The sequence below is a fragment of the Eleutherodactylus coqui genome, chromosome 2, assembly GCF_035609145.1.
Source record: "Eleutherodactylus coqui strain aEleCoq1 chromosome 2, aEleCoq1.hap1, whole genome shotgun sequence".
Classification (NCBI taxonomy): Eukaryota; Metazoa; Chordata; class Amphibia; order Anura; family Eleutherodactylidae; genus Eleutherodactylus; species Eleutherodactylus coqui.
In genome coordinates, this window is record NC_089838.1 from 166,274,568 (window position 1) to 166,294,904 (window position 20,337).

Consider the following 20,337-nt stretch of genomic DNA (forward strand, 5'->3'; position numbering starts at 1 on the left):
TTTAGACATTTTGCAATCCATGTTTTAGTGCTGACTAAGCCCCTTAAACAAGTAAAAGTACAGTTATTAATGTTCCCCTATTTTCTGCAAAGCCATATTAATGAATCTAACAACGATCAACTGATACAGACAAAATTCCGAATGTAGAGTTCTGTTTTTCCCAGTGCACTGAAAAATAAATACTTCTAAACCACAACCAGGATCCAAACCATGGAGGAGGTGCAAATCTTTTCATCTTTTCATCTGTAGGTTTCACTCCTGGTTTTGGCTTTGGAAGAAATACTGCAACATGAAAGCGGCCTTATGATGTATGGAGCCCACTATGTTGTGATGTTGATCAGATCCCAGCTGTCAATGTCTATTGAATAATATTAACTATAAGGAACATTTGATTGGTTGCAATGAGTAACTGCTTTACTTTGTATTGGATTATATACGTAAAGTGCAGTGTATGTGTCAGTTAACAGACCTGCAGTATGTAAGAGTAACTGTCTGCTCCTAATAAATAGCTTGCTGTATTTGACAGATGTTCACAATCTGTGTAATTAAGTATAGCAGTCACTTCTAAAAGTATAGACAATCCACACATAAAATGCAACATTTTACACCGTTTACTGATATACAGAATTATTTTTTCTACAAAGTTGTACGACGTTTATAAGCAATGTAAGAAATTAGATACACTACAATAACATGTTTAAGTAAACAATATTTCAATTCATCTTAGATCCTTGCAATATTGCACATGTAGTCAGAAATTCTACACATTTTGGAAAACAATATGACAATAAGTTTACTAGGCTACAAAATAATTGGTAAAGAAAATTGAGATTCCCAACTTTAACCTTGAGAAGGTAATTTTAATGAGCCACCTGTTACGTCTGAATATTCTAGTTCTTATATTATTTTAAAATTTGCTAAAATAAGTGGTATGTGTCCTGACCTCTAGAAAATACTAGATAGTTTAGAAAATGCTAAAAATGTAAAATTTAAAAAAAAAAACACTTCTAATGGTCACACCATTTTTGCTGACTTTGTATGGCGTTGGCAGGTTTTGTATGTGCAAGATATACTGTATACTTATTTGATACTGCATTCCGTGGAGCATACCAGTTTTTGGATTTCAGTTGACATATGAGAATGTATAAAATTGGAGTCATATGGGGGCATAGCAACACTCCAGAAAAATCCTGTCCTATTACAGCTTTGGGAGCTGTACAAAGCCACAGTACAGCTAGGTGCTTGAGACCTTATCTTACCTTATAGGGGTTTTCCGATTACTTAAAATTTCTTCACAACCACTCTGCCCCTCCTGTTTGCTGCTGACCAGAGCAGGTAACTACTGCAGCTAATCAGTGGCTACAAGAGTGACCTTATATAGCCAGTGTTTGGCTGCAGCAAAATAGTGTCCTGGTCAGCAGCAACCAGGACGGGAAAAGTGGTTGTGAAGCAATTTTAAGTTATTGGAAAACCCCTTTTAAACCCTAAACGCTATAGTACATAATGGCTCATTTACATGTAACGATTATCGCTCACAACTTTGAGCAATAATCGTTACATGTATATGCAAAAAAAAAACGCTCACTATTCGTTCACTTGCCATTATCGCTCACTGAAAGTCAGTAATTACGACGCGGTAATGAATAGTGTGTGAAAAACTATTGCTGGGTTAAGGCCCATTTACACTAGCAGATAATCGGTCAAACGACAGTTTGAGTGACAGCTTTGAGCGATTATTTTACTTAAAAAATAATTGGTATTTAAGTAGCTTCTCAGCTACTTAAATGCCAATTATGTATGATAATGAAGCCTTCACTGGGTGCGGGCTAATAGCCCAAGGCTATTAGCTGTGCTCAGATCCTTTGTTGTCCACGGGGAAACAATGCTATCAGCAGTCCCCCGTGGAGAATGACTGCTAAAATTAAGCGCTAAAATCAAGCTCACTTGATTTTAATGATCAGCGAAAAGAGCCTGAAATGCGGGTGCCCCGCGCCCATTTACACGCACCGATTATCGCTAAAACGATCGCCGATGAGCGAAGTTTTAGCAATAATCGTCCAGTGTAAATGGGCCTTTACTTGCTTCGAATTACTTGTAAATGCTTCCTGCTCAGTGCTTCACATAGAAAGTGAAGCGCTGAGTGAGAAGTACGTGATCCTGCAAGAGGTATTTTAGTGTAAACGCTCTGCACGAGTGCTAATGACCTTAGTGGTGACATCAGCGCTTGTGCAGTAGTTTAAATGACTGTCGGCCCGAGTAAAAGGGTCATAATAAGTCAACGTTCCTTCTGGGGTGTACTTAATACAACAGGGTATAAATTTACTTCCTGTGGATGGCACGGGATAAGAAGTGAGCTTGTGCAATCCTGCAATGGGTGCTGCAAATGACTTACTGTATAGTTGGCCTCTCGCTGCAACAGTACAATCCCACCATGTACATTGAGGCATGCAAAGGGTTCACAGAGGGAGTGAGCATCCTCTCTGATGTCACCAGTCCTCCACAATGTAATTGTAGAACGCTGATGGGTTGCCATAGTAATCAGATACCATACTCTGGTGTCTGGGCTGCCATGGCCTGCGATTGCTATTGTAAGAGATAAGGCAATGCATTTAAGTACTGCAATGCATTATCCTAGCAATCATAGCTTTTATGGATCAAGTGCCCTACAGGGACATATAATCTGTAAAAAAAAATATTTAGTGCAAAAAAACATGTACAAAACCCCTTGTGTGCACTTTCACCTGTTGGTATGCATATATACACTACCGTTCAAAAGTTTGGGGTCACATTGAAATGTCCTTATTTTTGAAGGAAAAGCACTGTACTTTTCAATGAAGATAACTTTAAACTAGTCCTAACTTTAAACAAATGCACTCTATACATTGCTAATGTGGTAAATGACTATTCTAGCTGCAAATGCCTGGTTTTTTGTGCAAAATCTACAAAGGTGAATAGAGGCCCATTTCCAGCAACTATCACTCCAGTGTTCTAATGGTACAATGTGTTTGCTCATTGGCTCAGAAGGCTAATTGATGATTAGAAAACCCTTGTGCAATCATGTTCACACATCTGAAAACAGTCTAGCTCGTTACAGAAGCTACAAAACTGACCTTCCTGTGAGCAGATTGAGTTTCTGGAGCATCACATTTGTGGGGTCAATTAAACGCTCAAAATGGCCAGAAAAAGAGAACTTTCATCTGAAACTCGACAGTCTATTCTTGTTCTTAGAAATGAAGGCTATTCCATGCGAGAAATTGCTAAGAAATTGAAGATTTCCTACAACGGTGTGTACTACTCCCTTCAGAGGACAGCACAAACAGGCTCTAACCAGAGTAGAAAAAGAAGTGGGAGGCCGCATTGCACAACTAAGCAAGAAGATAAGCACATTAGAGTCTCTAGTTTGAGAAACAGACGCCTCACAGGTACCCAACTGGCATCTTCATTAAATAGTACCCGCAAAACACCAGTGTCAACATCTACAGTGAAGAGGCGGCTGCGGGATTTTGGGCTTCAGGGCAGAGTGGCAAAGAAAAAGCCATGTCTGAGACTGGCCAAAAAAAGAAAAAGATTAAGATGGGCAAAAGAACACAGACATTGGACAGAGGAAGACTGGAAAAAAGTGTTGTGGACGGATGAATCCAAGTTTGAGGTGTTTGGATCACAAAGAAGAACGTTTGTGAGACGCAGAACAAATGAAAAGATGCTGGAAGAATGCCTGACGCCATCTGTTAAGCATGGTGGAGGTAATGTGATGGTCTGGGGTTGCTTTGGTGCTGGTAAGGTGGGAGATTTGTACAGGGTAAAAAGGGATTCTGAATAAGGAAGGCTATCACTCCATTTTGCAACGCCATGCCATACCCAGTGGACAGCGCTTGATTGGAACCAATTTCATCCTACAACAGGACAATGACCCTAAACACACCTCCAAATTGTGCAAGAACTATTTACAGCAGAAGCAGGAAGCTGGTATTCTATCGGTAATGGAGTGGCCAGCGCAGTCACCAGATCTGAACCCCATTGAGCTGTTGTGGGAGCAGCTTGACCGTATGGTACGCCAGAAGTGCCCATCCAACCAATCCAACTTGTGGGAGATGCTTCTAGAAGCGTGGGGTGCAATTTCACAAGCTTACCTCAACAAATTAACAGCTAGAATGTCAAAGGTGTGCAATGCTGTAATTGCTGCAAAAGGAGGATTCTTTGACGAAAGCAAAGTTTGATGTAAAAACAATGTTATTTCAAATACAAATCATTATTTCTAACCTTGTCAATGTCTTGACTCTATTTTCTATTCATTTCACAACGCATGGTAGTGAATAAGTGTGACTTTTCATGGAAAACACAAAATTGTTTGGGTGACCCCAAACTTTTGAACGGTAGTGTATATATATATATATATATATATATATATATATATGTATATATATATATATATATATATATATATATATATATATATATATATATATATATATATATATATATATATATATATATACATATATATATATATATATATTTGGTATAATCATATCTGTAAAGTCCTGTACAATAACTTGAATACACTATTTATCCTGCGCAGAAAAAATGTTTAAAAAAACCCTAAAAAAAACAATGGCATCATTGATGGAAAAATAAAAACATTATGGCTTTTGAAAAGTAGAGCTGAAAAAAATTGTTGCATCCTTAAGAGCAAAATAGCAATGTCCTTAAGGGGTAAGAGGGGTTATGCCACAATAAAAATTTCAAAGAACATTTATCACCTGCCACAGAATAAGTGATAAATGTATGGTCACTGGGTAGATGACCACTGTAACTCCCAGAGTTCACGAGAATTGTGCAGTCTGTCTCCTGTCTATGGAGATAGCTCAGTGGTGCTCTTAGGTATTTCCCCCAGTCCCGTAAATGTAATGGATCAACAGTCATGCATGCACATAGCTGCTTAATTCACTAGGGGGACTCTGGGTGCTTTGTTCTCATTATCCTTGGGAATCTTAAGGAAGGACACCCAGAGATCATACATTTATCACCTATCCTGTATATGTTTTGTGGATAACTCCTTTTAGGTATGCTGTAGGTTGTTTTTCATGGTATGCTATTCTATGTAAAAGTGTGGACAGTTAAAGTACATTTAATTAGTACATTCATTAGGAGTTAAAGGGTTTCCATTAAATAATCCCAAAATATGGCAAAATGACTTTGTTTTGCCGTACAAAAGTTTGGAAGCATTACAGTTAGAGATGACCGAGTAAACTCGGTAAAGGCAAATGCTCCAGCGAGCATTGCCTTTATCGAGTACCTGCCCGCTCGAGATGAAATGTTCGGGTGCCAGTGCGGGGGAGCGGTGAGTAGCGGCTGTCAGCAGGAGGGAGCGGGGGTGGGAGAAAGGGAGGGAGAGATCTCCCCTCCGTTCCGCTCCGCTCTCCCCCGCAGCTCCCTGCCCGCCGCCGGCACCCGAACATTTCATCTCGAGCGGGCAGGTACTCGCTAAAGGCAATGCTCGCTCGAGCATTTGCCTTTACCGAGTATACTCGCTCATCTCTAATTACAGTACATCTGGATATTCTTCTAACTTGTTGTGATGGAGTATAATACATCCTATAACTAGGGGAAATGTTTTATTCCTACACTATGGAATAAACCAAAACCTCATCACTGGGGAGTGAAACAGCAAGAGCAGGTAGGGTTTGAGCTCAAAGTGCTCAAAGATCAAACTATTCATTTTGGGAAATGTGTGTCAATTTATAAGCACCTCAAAATACATCTCTCCATAACAAGTACTAACTCTTTAAAGTGTTCTTGCATTTCTGGTGACTTTTTAGAATTAGCTGTCATGTGTGAGTACATGAGGTATAACATGATATCTGGCCATTTTATAACCTGTATATGATATTTTTACCAGTTTTCCCCTCTGTAGGCTGTACCTGTAAATCTCAGTTTTCTCTGGACTGGTAGATGGAAACTAGCTATTATGGTGCCTCCCATACACTGCATATGGAAAAAACACAAGAGTCTACTCTTTAATTCTCTGTAGCAAACACAGAAAAATAACATCATCAGGGAGGACACTACAGAAGTACCGAGGAAGGTTGGTGTGATTTCAGTAACTGGGACACAGTAAATAACTCACCATTAGCTCTACAGTACATCTGTTCTTGTTATCACTGTTACTAGAGACCAGAATCACATGACAATAAGCAAAGGACAAAAAATTATAATGAAGTAAGATCCCTAGTGTTAAGCCCTTTGGAGGGATTTTTCAGCACAATAGTTTAATTTTTCAAAAAATAAAGTGATTTGCACTTTTGATCACATTGGCTATCACATAAGCACAAGTTGTTTGAAAAGTCAGTGGCAATTTAACCTGTTACATTCAAAACCTAGCTACTCACTCCTATATCCATGCTTTATGTTCATAGGCATCAACCTAAATCTATGCATTGCCATATATCTAACACCATTTGTTTAAGTTCTGACTTTAAGGTGCATCTAGTCAAGCTATTCTAGTACCTTGTATGGTCATTAGCTTTGAATCATAACCTACAAATGCACAAATGTGCATTACAAATGCATTGTATTGTACACTTGTCTTTTAATCAGTTTTTCTCTAGTAAGAAGAATATGTTCAAAAACATAAGGGCCATATTTATAGAAAGGCCTTGATTCCAGGAGGCAGTAAAGATACATTCTTACAGTATTTTCAATATCATCAATGTATTATTTAAACATTCTAAAATACTGCTTCAGTTAGGACTAAATTATGCATGGCAATGCCCAGGAAGAGTGAACTATCTGGACAAAAATCTGTAAACATTTAGACTTCTTAATATCTACTTACCGTAGTTGTCTTTATTCGCCCACCTGGTTGCGTACAAGTCCAACCTGACTTATTGATTAATAAATCACAACCTTCTCCTTCTAAACATGGAAGCATATCACACCACTGTTTCGTTCTTATAATACGTGCTGCAAGAAAAAAAAGCAAAACATGGCGATAAATATTTTGTGTCTGTGAGAATTTACATATCCGTGTAATCATCCATCTTTATGATAACCAGTTCAATGAAATTGGTCAATGAGTTGTCCTTAAAATAATTAACAAATGAAAAAGTGTTGTAACATTATACAGGAATACTAAATTACTAATTCTCTCTATGTTACAGGAATATTTATTACTAATATTTTTAGCTCTTGACAAAGGTGGGAAATCTATCGGTAGAGATCCAGATTTTATACATTTAATTTATATGCAATAACTCATGCAATAATAAATTGTCCTCTACAAAAAAATACAGCAGTGACAGACAATACTGATGTCTACGACAAACAATTGGGCTGCTCCAAAAAACTGAGGATTCATCATCATTGTTACAAACGGTGCATACAAAATGCTGACCTTAAAAAATAAATCATCTCAATGACAGTTACATTTTTAGAATTGTACCTTATCTTTAATTATGGTCTTAAATAGACATCATATACGGGAAGTCCTGTGCAAGCTAATCCCTCTATGAGTCAATGTGGAAAGTGTCAGTGACTCATGTTCTGGCAGACTTGGCCAATAGTATAAAAAAGATATATATATAAATGCTGGGTGAGCCCGGGGTGTCATGCCAGCGTGGCACATTGTGGTGATACAGGGCAATCCACTGCTTTACCAGTAGGGGTTGCATTTCTGTATGGTGTGGCGCACTTATCTATGGCTGATATCCTTGGTATCAGTTCATATGTGCAGACTATGTTTGTTAGCAGTCACCCTCCCCAATCTGGGCTGGGTTGAGCCGGCTGGCTGCATATTAGTCTGCACTAAACACTTAGCTTGTTCATATTGCAATCTGGCTCTCTGCATGCTATCAGGGTCTATGCTGATTGAACCTGCCCTGCAGTTCATCAGATGGTGCATTGTTGGCTCTCTTTTCTGTGAGTTATGGCCAATAGTAGACATTCATTTGAATGGTAACCATGTAATACTAGAGGGGATATTCATGGTTTACTTCTCATGGTAATAACTTCTTGCAGCAATAACAACTGCTTGCTGGGTTTTTCAGAAACTAGACCCTTTGTGATCACCAAACCAACTTCAGTATAAAAATGGGATGTCTTAATGAGATAGCCCCTTTAACCCAACTGTCATACATATGGCTATATGCATACTAACCACACATACCCACCAATTAAAAAAAAACCAGGATGTTATCCAATATACAGATATTTAGTACTTTATTTTAAATGCCATTATCAACTTTCACTTTATATTGTCAATGCAGTATAAATATTCTAATATATTAATTTACAAACAAACCCATTTTATTTTACTTATTTTGACATCAGTACTGGAATATTAGTAAACAGTTGCGCTTTTAAAACCAAACAATGCTCCATATGGTAACAGATTTCACTTGAGTCCTTTGACCATCTTGCTTTCTACTTAAACTGGTGTTGTTAAAATATGTGTGTTTGGATAGCTTTGAACACTGCATTTGCTGATCATTCATTCATACAGTCACCAACTGCCAAAGCCATGGTAAATCTCCCAAGTGGGAGGCAGCATATTTTTTGACAAGAAAAAGTGAGATAAACCTTGTCCGTCAGCCATAAATTTGAACAGTCTTTTCCGCCTAGTAAGATATGAATGATTAAAACACACAGGAAAACTCTTCAGCAAACCTTTCCTGCAATATTTAAGCAAGGAACTAAGAAGATTGTGTTTTATTGGTGACAACCGAAATGCTGAATATTAAACCTGGCATGACGACGGTAGCTTTTAAAAGAAGGAATTAAAAATACAATTCTTTCCAGTTTAAATATATATTACCTCCGCCATACTACCTCTAGAGGGAATTCTAAAACAACACAAATGAATCGATGTCTTTTGTAAGCAGCAAATTGAGAGCAGTAATTATGCTGTGATAGCCTTTGAGCCCCAAGGATTCATTTACTTTACGAGACAACAAAAAAACATTACTTTATATCATATTGCTCTCAGAGTTCTTATGTTATCTTTAATGTTTTTATTGTATCATCCCATTGTTTGGTGACCTGTCACACTGACATATAAACTATCTATTCACATATTTTAACAACCATAGCCTCGATTTAATTATTTCAGTAGTCTGCATGTTACTACTAGCACATCTTCCTCACATTAATTTTGTATTGCAAAGGAAACACCCAGCATCGCAAAAACAGAAAATTGTTTCCATATATTCATGACACCGAATGCAGACTTTTATAGTCTGTTCAAGCAGGTTCAATATCCCACAGTGCTGAACACCAGAGACACAATAGAAACTTGCCATGTGCATGCAAATCAGCACACCATGAGCCTACTCTCTGGCTGCAAACTCCTTTGTGGGGACCACCTAATGGTCAGATCTTGCTGCCTCACACATATACTATCTAGCCACAAGACACAGTACATGCTTCAAAAGACACTCGTGCCTGCCTACAGGGACTGTTTACCATAATGTCCTACTAAACCCTCTCTGCTTCATAACTTTCAAGAGACGCCTGGTGTAGATGTTTTGTAGAGTGCTAATCTCAGGAAACTGTAGAATAAAATACAGAACTACAAGATTATTACACATTTAGCTGAGCTGAATGTATTATATGCACAGATAAACCACGTGACACACAGTGCTGAATGCCAAAAAACTGCTCAGCTGCCTATTATCTTAATACTACAAGCAGGCTGTCTATCTTTCAAGATTCAAACGTATTAAAATAAATCTGCATAAGCAAAATTTTTAGATTTAAGCAAATGGTCCATATAGGGTTTAAATCTGCATAAATTAGACATCTGACCTCTTTGTGAATCATTTCTTAAGGTCCATTTATGCTGGCAGATTTTCTGCTAGAGAGAATAAGCCCAGATCAGAGCATTTTTGACGTTCAAGGTTCATTCAACTCTATTCACATGGGGCAATTAACACTACTGTATGTGGCCGAATGGTCATTAGGAGGATTGCTCAAGCTCATATTGTACAGTACTGTTGTTATTGGCAGTATATCACTGTTTAAACAGGGTGATGTGCTGTCAACAGAATAAAAGATGCGATCAGCCAACAGAATCGGCAGCACATTCAAATAGGCAGACATCAAACATCTGGTCATGTAAATTTTCAATATAGCTTCTATAAAATAACACCCCCAATTTTTTCTGACTATCAGAGCTCATACATTTACCCATGTCACAGTTCTGTTGTATGGAGTCCTACTAAGGAACTGCCATAGAAGTCCCTTCTGTACCTTAGTAGCCTTTAGGATCATACAGAGGCTTCTAGTATTCCTGTGATGTGCTACATATATATGGAAAAATAAAAACAACAAAACTAAAATAATGTGGTTGCATAAGTGTGAACACCCTTTTATAATTTGGGATGTGGTTGTTTTCAGAATTAGCCTACAGCAACATTAAAGGAGAATTTCTAGGAAGCAATAGTTGTGAAGCGCATGTGACAAAAATCTGCTGCATTCTTCATATGTCTCGGCTGTGGCAAGATGGAAGCCTTTTCTAACAAACAGAAACATCCAAGCTAGGCTATGTTTTGACAAAACCTCCATCAAGTCTGCCAGAAGTATGTGGGAGAACGTGTTCTGGTGTGATGAGACCAAGGTTGAACTTTTTGCCCATAATTCCAAAAGATATGTTTAGTGCAAAACCAACACTGCGCATCACCAAAAGCACACCCTATCCGCAGTGCAGATGGTGGAGGCAGCATTATGGGGCTGAGGTTCTGCTGCTGGAACTGGGGCTTTAGTCAAGGGGGAAGGAATTAAGAACAGTTCCAAATATCAGTCCATTTTGGCACAAACCCTTCAGGCCATTGCTGAAAAACTGAAGATGAAGAGGAATTTCACCTTTCAGCAGGACAACGACCCAAGGCATACCACCAAATCAACAAAAGAATGGCTTTGCCAGAAGAAGAGTTTTGGAATAGCCCAGCCGGATGTGCCATGCTGATAGACACCTACTAAAAATGACTTAATGCCCTCATAAAAACCACAGAAAGCTGTCATATACTCACTGATTTACTGATACAAGAGGGCAGGCATATACACCACTTATCCCTCAGCATGCAGACAGCCAGAATGCTAAATGGAGGAGTAAGTAACACATGTGAGGATACTGATGAGGCAGCCACTCACAAACCCTCCTTTTATTGAGGGGGGTGTCTCCTCACATGTGTATATCAGTAAGTATATGGAAACTTTCTGTGATTACTTTGGCTGTTTGATATTTCCCTTTCTGTGATTTTGACTAATGTCATAAAGTCAAAGGGTACATCAACATAGTATTAGTTTTAGGGTGTGCATATTTATGTAAGCACATTATTTTAGTTTTTTTTTTTTCCACCCTAAAATATTTCAGTTTGCTTTTCAATGGCATTGTACAGATAATGGGTGGGAATAAGTCTGGAAGTATTCATCTTTATCAGACTTTTTAACATGACCACAACATGGTATTTTAACAGGGTGTGTAGGCTTTTTTATATTAACTGTAATATTTGCAATTTGTAGCAAAGATGGCTTGTAGTGGCAAAGTGATTACGCGTGACTAATAGGAATATTAGTGAAGGGGAAGGGAAGCTTATGTCCATTCATGGTAGGTGTAAACCGGGCAGATTGGGGTTTAACCTTGTCTCCTGGAGTCCCTTCTTGCCACCGTAACAACTGCACTAGAAGTACCACACTACCCTCCAGGTAAAAGGACAGTTCCCCAACTTTTATTTTATTTTTGCCCTGGAGCTGGTTGGGGGTTGGTGAAAAGGCTTGCATCACAAACCGATTGATTTGTTATCATCATGTAAACTTTTCCGCCATTATATTCTGTTGGTCGCTGCCATTGTGGGGAATAGCAGAGCCACCGCCATTCCCATTCCCATTCTGGCACGCCACAAGATTTTTTGACGCCACTGTCTCTTGTTAGTATCAAGGAAATACGTGTACATGTAAAGGAAGAATAATACCAAGAAACAATTCTAGTAAAATAGAGACTCCGAGTTTACTTAGAAGTGATAAAGAAATCATATGCCAGTACAGATAATTCAAAATAAATTAAAAAACTGTTTGTATTGAATTTACAAAACATTGCAAGAAATATGTAAGAAGATAAAGATTAAATTTGCAAGACACATAGAAAAAATAAGGGTGATTACCAACCCTTAAGACTATGTATATGGGACCGATTGTTATAGAGGGGAACTGGAGGATCCCTAGTCTCAACTGGGAAAGTATGAAGGCACTGCACCACACCACTAGTCCCCCTTTCTATTCACTCACTGCACTGTAAATGGAATTATAAGTAGTTTCACCTTGCTGCCGACCACCACCTGACTTCCTATCATCACCCCACCGCACCAACAGTCTCGTACTCAGCCGACACCTCTATTTAGCCCCACTACGAGCCACCAACCGACGTCCTCTCACCAATTCCAATGATGTCTCCGATCCCTCTAATACTTCTTCTCCTTCTTCTTCCCTCAACTGTCACTCTCATTGCCTCCGGTATCTCTTCTTTTTCTCTGTCAGCTGTTCCTCTCACTGCCTCTGGCTCTTCTCTTTCTTTGTCAGCTGTTCCTCTCATTGCCTCCAGCTCTTCTTTTTCTCTGCAATAACTCCTGCGCACTTCTGCTCTCGCTTCCTCTGGCCCTGACATAACTAGACTCCACCCCCTAACTCTGCCATCACCAGACCCCGCCCCTGGCTCTGCCGTCACAAGACTCCGCCCCCTTTTGCTTCAGAACGGCCACTGTGAGTAGGAAAACCTGATAGTGGGAGAAATGAGGGGATTTCTCCCAGAGGGCACCTCTACTGACCCCAGAGGAATATAGAGGAAGATCCCCAGGGACTTACTGACCCAAAAAAATACCCTGTGCGACCTTTGGGGCCACTACAGTTCCCCCCTGTTTTTAATACGGCTGTCCTCAGCGTGTATTTATGCAGGTTACCCCCCCCCCCCTATTTTATGACAGCTCACAAACAAGAAGATACCCAGCCAGGGTTTCTGTACGATGGGCAGAACTGAGTTCCTACTCCCAGCTTGCTACGGAGCCCATAAATAATACTTCACCCCACAGTCAAAATAGTATACATAACACATATACATTAAAATACAAGAAAAATGAACCATGAGAGGAGCAACCTGGGAAAGGGGAATTCCAGGTTCCAAATCAACTGTTCGAAATAGAGATCAATGAAGGGGTAGGATTAAGCAAGGACTGTTGGGGAAATTCCTGTATAGATTCAGTAAGAAATTCAATGGTGGCAACTGGAACAAGGTCTGTCACTGGTGAGTTGGAGTTCGGAAGCCTCATCAAGGGATGATGGTACCACGTGAGTACATGGCTGGGATCAAAAGACGCTGGACACGGATGATCTCAATCCATTGCCCACTACAGAATGGGTACAAGAATACCAGCGATGACTGAAAGAAGCCCAGCTAATTGTGGATGCTCACTTAAAAGGAGTGAGAAAAAGACAAAAAGCGGATTACAATAAGAATGCTCAGGCTTCGCCTTTCCAAGTTGGTGACCAGGTATGGTTGCGAAAAGAACATTGTTCCGGAAAGCTGGATTCTCATTGGGAGTTAATGGTTTATGAGATCTCTGATATTCCTTCTCCAGAAAAAGAATTATATAATATCTGTCGGTCTAATGGAAGACCTCAACTTGTGCACCGGAACTGCCTTAAGTTGTGCGTTCTTCCCCTGCCTATGTCGGAACCAAGTGACTCAGAGAATAAGGAAGCTGAGACTGTATCCAAATCTGAGTCAGAAGGATCTTCAGATCATCTGTGCTGTATGTTTACTATTAGCCCAGGACCAAGTGCCGTAAATTTACTGTGCTTGGTCCTTTATGGGTTAAGAAACCCCCAAATTATTCTGCTAGATGGATAACAGATTTACAGTATAGTAGTAATTATTATTGGTGATAATCTATATGCATATCATATATTATGTACATATTATCTATATATTTTGTACTTTCAAGCACTTTTTATATGATATACTGTATATTTAAAGTTATTTCCTTGTTTTCTTAGATAGTTGCACTATCATTATGTTTACTTCCATTAAGGCAGCTTGGAATAATAAGTAGCAATGTTGGGCGGGGGTACTGGAGGCCCATCAGTAGAATCAAATCTAGGGGCCCACCTTACAGTTAGATACACATTATACCAAACAGCATTATGCCACATATCACAGTCAGTTTTTTCTCTAAAGGCTTTTTTGGGACTTTGGTGGGTGTCTACCCCATCCCCTGAATTGTTTACACAGGCAAATTGCTCATCTGTACTCAAGTAAATGGGACTGGGCTGCAGCACCAAGCACACCCACAACCAAATGTACATGGCTATGTTACATTGAAGGTGGCTCACTGTGCTGAATATAAAATTTATTATTACCATTTTGGGGTGTATATAATCTGTTTGACTTTTATTACATTTTTTGTGGTGCAGCAATAGAATTGTGCTACTTTGTAAGACATGCGTCATGTGCTATAAATACAGTTTTATCCATATTATATTTTTGGCATTTGAGTGGTTTAAAAGACATTATTGTGGTTACAGTATTTCCAATCCTCATCAATAAGTGGGAAGTGGACTGTACATTACAATAATAGAACTATGTTTACTGCATAGCTATAATACTCAAATCAAGTTTACTGCTATATAAAGTACCAGAGCTAAGCTATGATAACAGAACCAAGCTTTCTACATACAGTACCCGGACCAAGATTACTGCACAGATACAGTGGCAGAACCGAGTGTCATATATAGATATGGTATCTGAATCAAGCTTTTGACATAGATACGTTAAGAAAACCAATCTTACTACATAGATACAGTAATAGAGCCAAGTTTACTGCATAAATATGGTATCGAAACCAAGCTTACTACACAGATATGGTAAGAGACCCAAGCTTACTACATAGATACGTTATCAGAATCATGGTTACTATAAATATATGGTATTGTAGCAAAGTTTACTACATAGATATGGTAACAGAATCAAGCTTAATACATATTTACTAGAGATGAGCGAGCATACTCGCTAAGGGCAAATACTCGAGCGAGTATTGCCTTTTGTGATTACCTGCCCGCTCGTCTCAAAAGATTCGGGTGTCGGCGGGGGTGAGCGGCGAGTTGCGGGAGTGAGCAGGGGCGAGCGGGGAGGGGGAGAGAGAGAAATCTCCCTCCCATTCCTCCCCACTCTCCCACGCCTCTCCCCGTCCCCCGCCGGCACCCGAATCTTTTGAGACGAGCGGGCAGGTAATCACAAAAGGCAATACTCGCTCGAGTACGCTCGCTCATCTCTAATATTTACCTAATTATCAAAATATAAAGGTTGCATTTGCACAGTCCAAGTTTCGCTTTGTCAGAAAAAAATTCTATTCAATTCCTTTGTATGAAGAAAATATCTATCAGAGTTTATTCACACCAGTGTTAGGGCTGTTGTTTATAATCCCTCTGTTCCATTTTTGGAGGAGAGAAATGGAATTAAAATGGAAATAAGCATTACCATTTTTTACCCATTGATTTCAATGGGCTTAAAAAACAACTCATGCTTTCAGTCTGTTTCTATTCCGTTCTGCTTACATTATTTTATCAGAACAAATAGCGCAGTCTGCAGGATCCATAATGGAACAATGAAACAAACTGAAAGCATTCCATATTTTTTAAACCCAAAGCTGCTGCCAGCCACTTGAAAATCACCATGCGGTCATACAGCAGCACGCAAGCTGTGGAGGGAGCTTGTTTGTATTCAGGAGCAGGAGCCATGGAAGGAAGAGATGGGTCCCACCGATGCTATGTACCGTAGACTTGAGTTCTGGGGAGGAAGGGGTGATGGAGGAAGAGTCCAGCTGGCCAACAATTTTGCAGTGTTCCATAGCAGGATCTGCCACTTCTTGCTGGTACTCAGCAGGCAGGACTGGAGCACGGACAGCACTCCTCCACACACAGCACTGTCCAATGCAATTTTATCAGCAGCAGGCAACAGCTTGGTGCGGAGAGCCTGTCGGTGCTGACATGTGGTGTGACTGTCTCACCCACTTGGGACCACTGGAGGATTTACTGGCTACCAGTAGGCCAGTCCAAGCCTGATAATTAGTGACAATTGTAGATGACGCCTTAATGCTCTACTGTATTTCATTGACTTTGCAAAAACTCCCACTCTTTCTATGTTATTCTACTTTCACCTACAACACTGTCATCACAAGTAATGACACGGTTCATAACTATACTTATAGTAAATTTTCTAGATGTCCTTTCAGCCTTTTTTAAATTATCTATAATCTAATAATCTTTATATATTATATTCACACACAATGCCAAGTGCTATATAAATCAAATGTGACATATCAGTAGTGGCTTTATTGATACCAAATTTATCTCCCCCCTTGACAGATGACCTTGTCACTGAGAGAGCTTTAGTCCACTGGCTGCAACTGTAGAGGTCACCCCTATTTTAAAGATAGATGTGATCTATATACATTTACCGCCTCATAAGAAGTAGAAAGTTAGATTTCAAGTTAGATTTCAAGATCAAATGAACCTACACATAAAAGCCATACAGTATAACCACTGCACGCCAAATCATAGTGACACACTTTTAACAACGGTTTTGACATATGAGTGCCTCATTTGGGAAACACATTAATTTCATAGTTTTATGAGCCTGAAAATCCATGGGGGAGGTTATGAATACTCATTCTGCAGTGTGCTCACTAGTGGGGGGTCTTTATTTTGCGTCTTGAAAAGCATGATTCAAAGTGCTTTATCGCGGCGAGAATTCATATATCCTTCAAGCTTTACTTTATAATATGCACAGTGGGGAGCAGGAATAAGTTCATGGATCAAACTTTCACAGAAATGTACTACTAAAAAAAGGAAAATTGTTTAGCACCTTATATGTTCCCTGTGCACATATCACATGACTATTTTCATCTCATAAAAATAGTAGCTAGAGAGGTAAGAAAGCGAGGAAATAGGTTTTCATCTTAACTAAATGCCTTATTTTGAACAGTGTTTAACACAAGGGCTTTCTCTCCAGAAGTAAGTATAGCTATTCTGAGCTCTAAATCAGTAAAAAAAAATTCCTTGCTCTTCAGATACCTGTTGGTTGCCAGACCACCATTTTCTTGACAACTGATTCTTAAGAAAGGGCTGAGAAACCACAGCCCAAGGGCTTATTTACATGAGCGTATATTGGCCGGCGTTTTCATGGCCGGCCGATATACGCTTCCATCTCAGCAGTCCCTTCCCTCCCCCTCACCGACTCTCTGTCTCTCTTCTCTCCTCCGAGCGGTTTGCAATGGGAGTGGGTAAGACGGGAGCAGAGCTAAGCATCCACCCTCTCCCTGCCCCTTGTCTGCAGGCAGCAATGGGAGTGGGCAGGACAGAGCAGAGCTTAACTCTCCCCCTCCCCTTCCTATTGCAAAAGCTGGAGTGGGGGAGAGAGGCAAAGAGCGGGTGAGGAGGAGGGAAGGAGGGACAGCTCAGATGGAAGCATATATCAGCCGGCCGTGAAAATGCCGCCCAATATACGCTTGTATAAATAAGCCCTTATTCACATGACCGTATATACGCAGCTAATATAGCCGAGTCAAAACACCGCGACCATCTGAAACATTGGATTCCAATGTATTCAGTCAGGTGAGCGATTTTTTTAGCCACGTCAAAAAAATCATGCCTGGAAAAATAGCACCTCGGCAACCGATTGTATACAGCAAATGAAAAAATAGGTCTTGCCCTATCTTTTGCCAAAATACGCTGGAAGCTTCCATAGACTCCTATGGGAGCTTAAAAAAGGGAGGGAGTGTAGCTGCATCTAATGCTGGGAAACATAGACAGCTGGCTCTATTTAAGCATTAATCGTCATTCTGAGGATTTTTGCTGACAGAAGGATTTCTGCGCAGCAGTGTGTTTATTGCCAATATGCCGCCTGTATAAATGGACGAAAAAACGCTAATTGAGGGCTTAGTCACATGGGCGCATCGGCGCCCGTGTTACTGCAGGAAGAAGACGGCCGCACTTCAGGACGGACGTCTCTCTGCAGCGCCGGAAGAAAGAACATGTGACCAGCTTCATTGCCGGACATGTGTTCTTTCTTCAGCACTGCGGGGAGTCGTCCATCCTGAAGTGCGGCCATCTTCTTCCTGCAGTAAGTTCTCAGTCACACGGGCGCCAATGCGCCCGTGTACAGGCGCCGATGTGCCCGTGTGACTGAGCCCTAAGATTGGGACTTGATTGCGGCTATTCTTCATTCATGCAATTTTTAGCCACGATCACCCGAGTGTAAAAGTACATCCGGTCATGTTAAAGAGTCCTAACCCTACAACACTGCCTGATTAAGGAATGTAATGGTCTAGCAATGTCTACATCAGTGTTTCCCAATCTAGTCTTCATGGGATGCCAACAGGTTACCCCTTAAAAATCTCCTATGGAGAAAACACAAGTGCCAATTGTTGATTTGTTGAACCAAATGTTATTCCCCAATGAAATATTAAATGCATCCATTACCACTAGAGATGAGCGAACCTACTCGGCCACGCCCCTTTTTCGCCCGAGCACCGCGATTTTCGAGTACTTCCGTACTCGGGTGAAAAGATTCGGGGGGCGCCGTGGGTGAGTGGGGGGTTGCAGCGGGAAGTGGGGGGGAGAGGGAGAGAGAGAGGGCTCCCCCCTGTTCCCTGCTGCTACCCCCGCCCCCCGAATCTTTTCACCCGAGTACGGACGTACTCGAAAATCGCGGTGCTCGATCGAGTAATTACTCGAAACGAGTATATTCGCTCATCTCTAATCACCACCACACAATTTGTTTCAGTTCCTTAATCCCTAGGCTGGAAAATACTGGTGTATGTAAATGTCATGGACTCTGCTACCAGAAACAAAACCAACTGAACATGCCAACAAACACAACTGTATGTGGGTGAATATGCTCATCGCTGTATATTTGCTTATACCCATACACCAGCACATGTATAATACACATGTTAATAATGGAGGGTGGGCATTGAAAATCTTTACAGCTGGTGCAGGTCAGAGAGGTCTACCTTCTTACAACCAAGGTATATGCACTTCTCCTGGACCTCACCAAATGACCTGCAGAGACCAAGCTGGACAGAGGGGGGTGCCATTAATCATTAGCCACCTGCATGCTTCTAATGTTATGACCCCCATTCAAAACTAAAATTCAAATTCCCTTGCAGTATTTGGGACTTTACATGTTTACGTGCCTCCTATCCAAGTGTGAATAGTTGACTAATAGATTGTAGTCTCTTTATAATCCACCTCTCATATTGTAACCAGATAGATGCTATGCACACTATGAAAGCCCTAAACACTTATTATAGGAGCTGTGTAGTGGCTAATTCTTAGCACCTATGAGTGTAAGTCTTTATGACCACTTGCACATGACTTTGTTTAAAGTTCCTATACCGACAGTCAAGGTCCATTAATTGTGAGAAATAAACAGTGTTATTTACCATATATTATTTAACACATAACATTTCTGTGCCCAATCTAGTTTCCCTATTTCAAGAACAAACACACACTGGGACCAATTTTATAGGCAGGAAATACATTTGTAACTCATGTAACAGTGCTGCAAAGCAGCAGTCCTAACTACCATAATTGTTTGAATTATTAATTTGTTCCATTTTGCTCCATCTATTACACTATGTTTATAATTCTTGAAATATATTTCAGAAGTAATTAAATCATGCACACTCAGTAATACATTTTGTTTTTCCGTAGGAGTTTATTTGAACCCCAAAACTACCATCAGTTAGTTTAGCAAATTCCTAACCAAGATAATTGTTTCATTCATCACACCATTTTTTTTTTCATGCAAAATATATTAATATTAAAAGCATTTTCTTCTTGCAGTTTCCCTTCCGTAGACTACAAATCTATTTTAGAAATAAGGTCACTTTATGTATGTTTAATACAATGCAAATGATGCACATTAATATGTATTTATTCACAGTCCACACCTGCTAATATTTGTTTCTGAAGAGTTAATATGATGATTTCACATGCTGCTTCACTTTTTGATCCTTCTAAACCCCATCCATTTTAATTTTAGGAAATCAGGTGTGATAATTCAGATTCATTCACATTACATTCAAATTATTTATTAACATAAAGTACATGTTTTAAAGCAAGCTTGATATATAAACGAAGACTGTGTAAATAAATACAAATAGCTAATATATATCAGATGAATCCCATGGCAGAATTATTAATAATATTATATATATATATATATATATATATATATATATATATATATATATATATATATATATATATATATAATCTGTGGCTACAATA

The 20,337-nt window shown here is 39.7% G+C and overlaps 1 protein-coding gene across 1 annotated transcript in view; it reads right to left on the bottom strand.

Annotated features, from left to right (window-relative positions):
- Positions 1-20,337, bottom strand: part of TAFA5 (TAFA chemokine like family member 5) — a 540,296-nt gene that overhangs the window by 96,730 nt on the left and 423,229 nt on the right. The window contains exon 3 of the mRNA XM_066589899.1: positions 6,836-6,963. Coding sequence (XP_066445996.1) covers positions 6,836-6,963 — 128 coding nt within the window. The remainder of the gene's footprint in view (positions 1-6,835; positions 6,964-20,337) is intronic.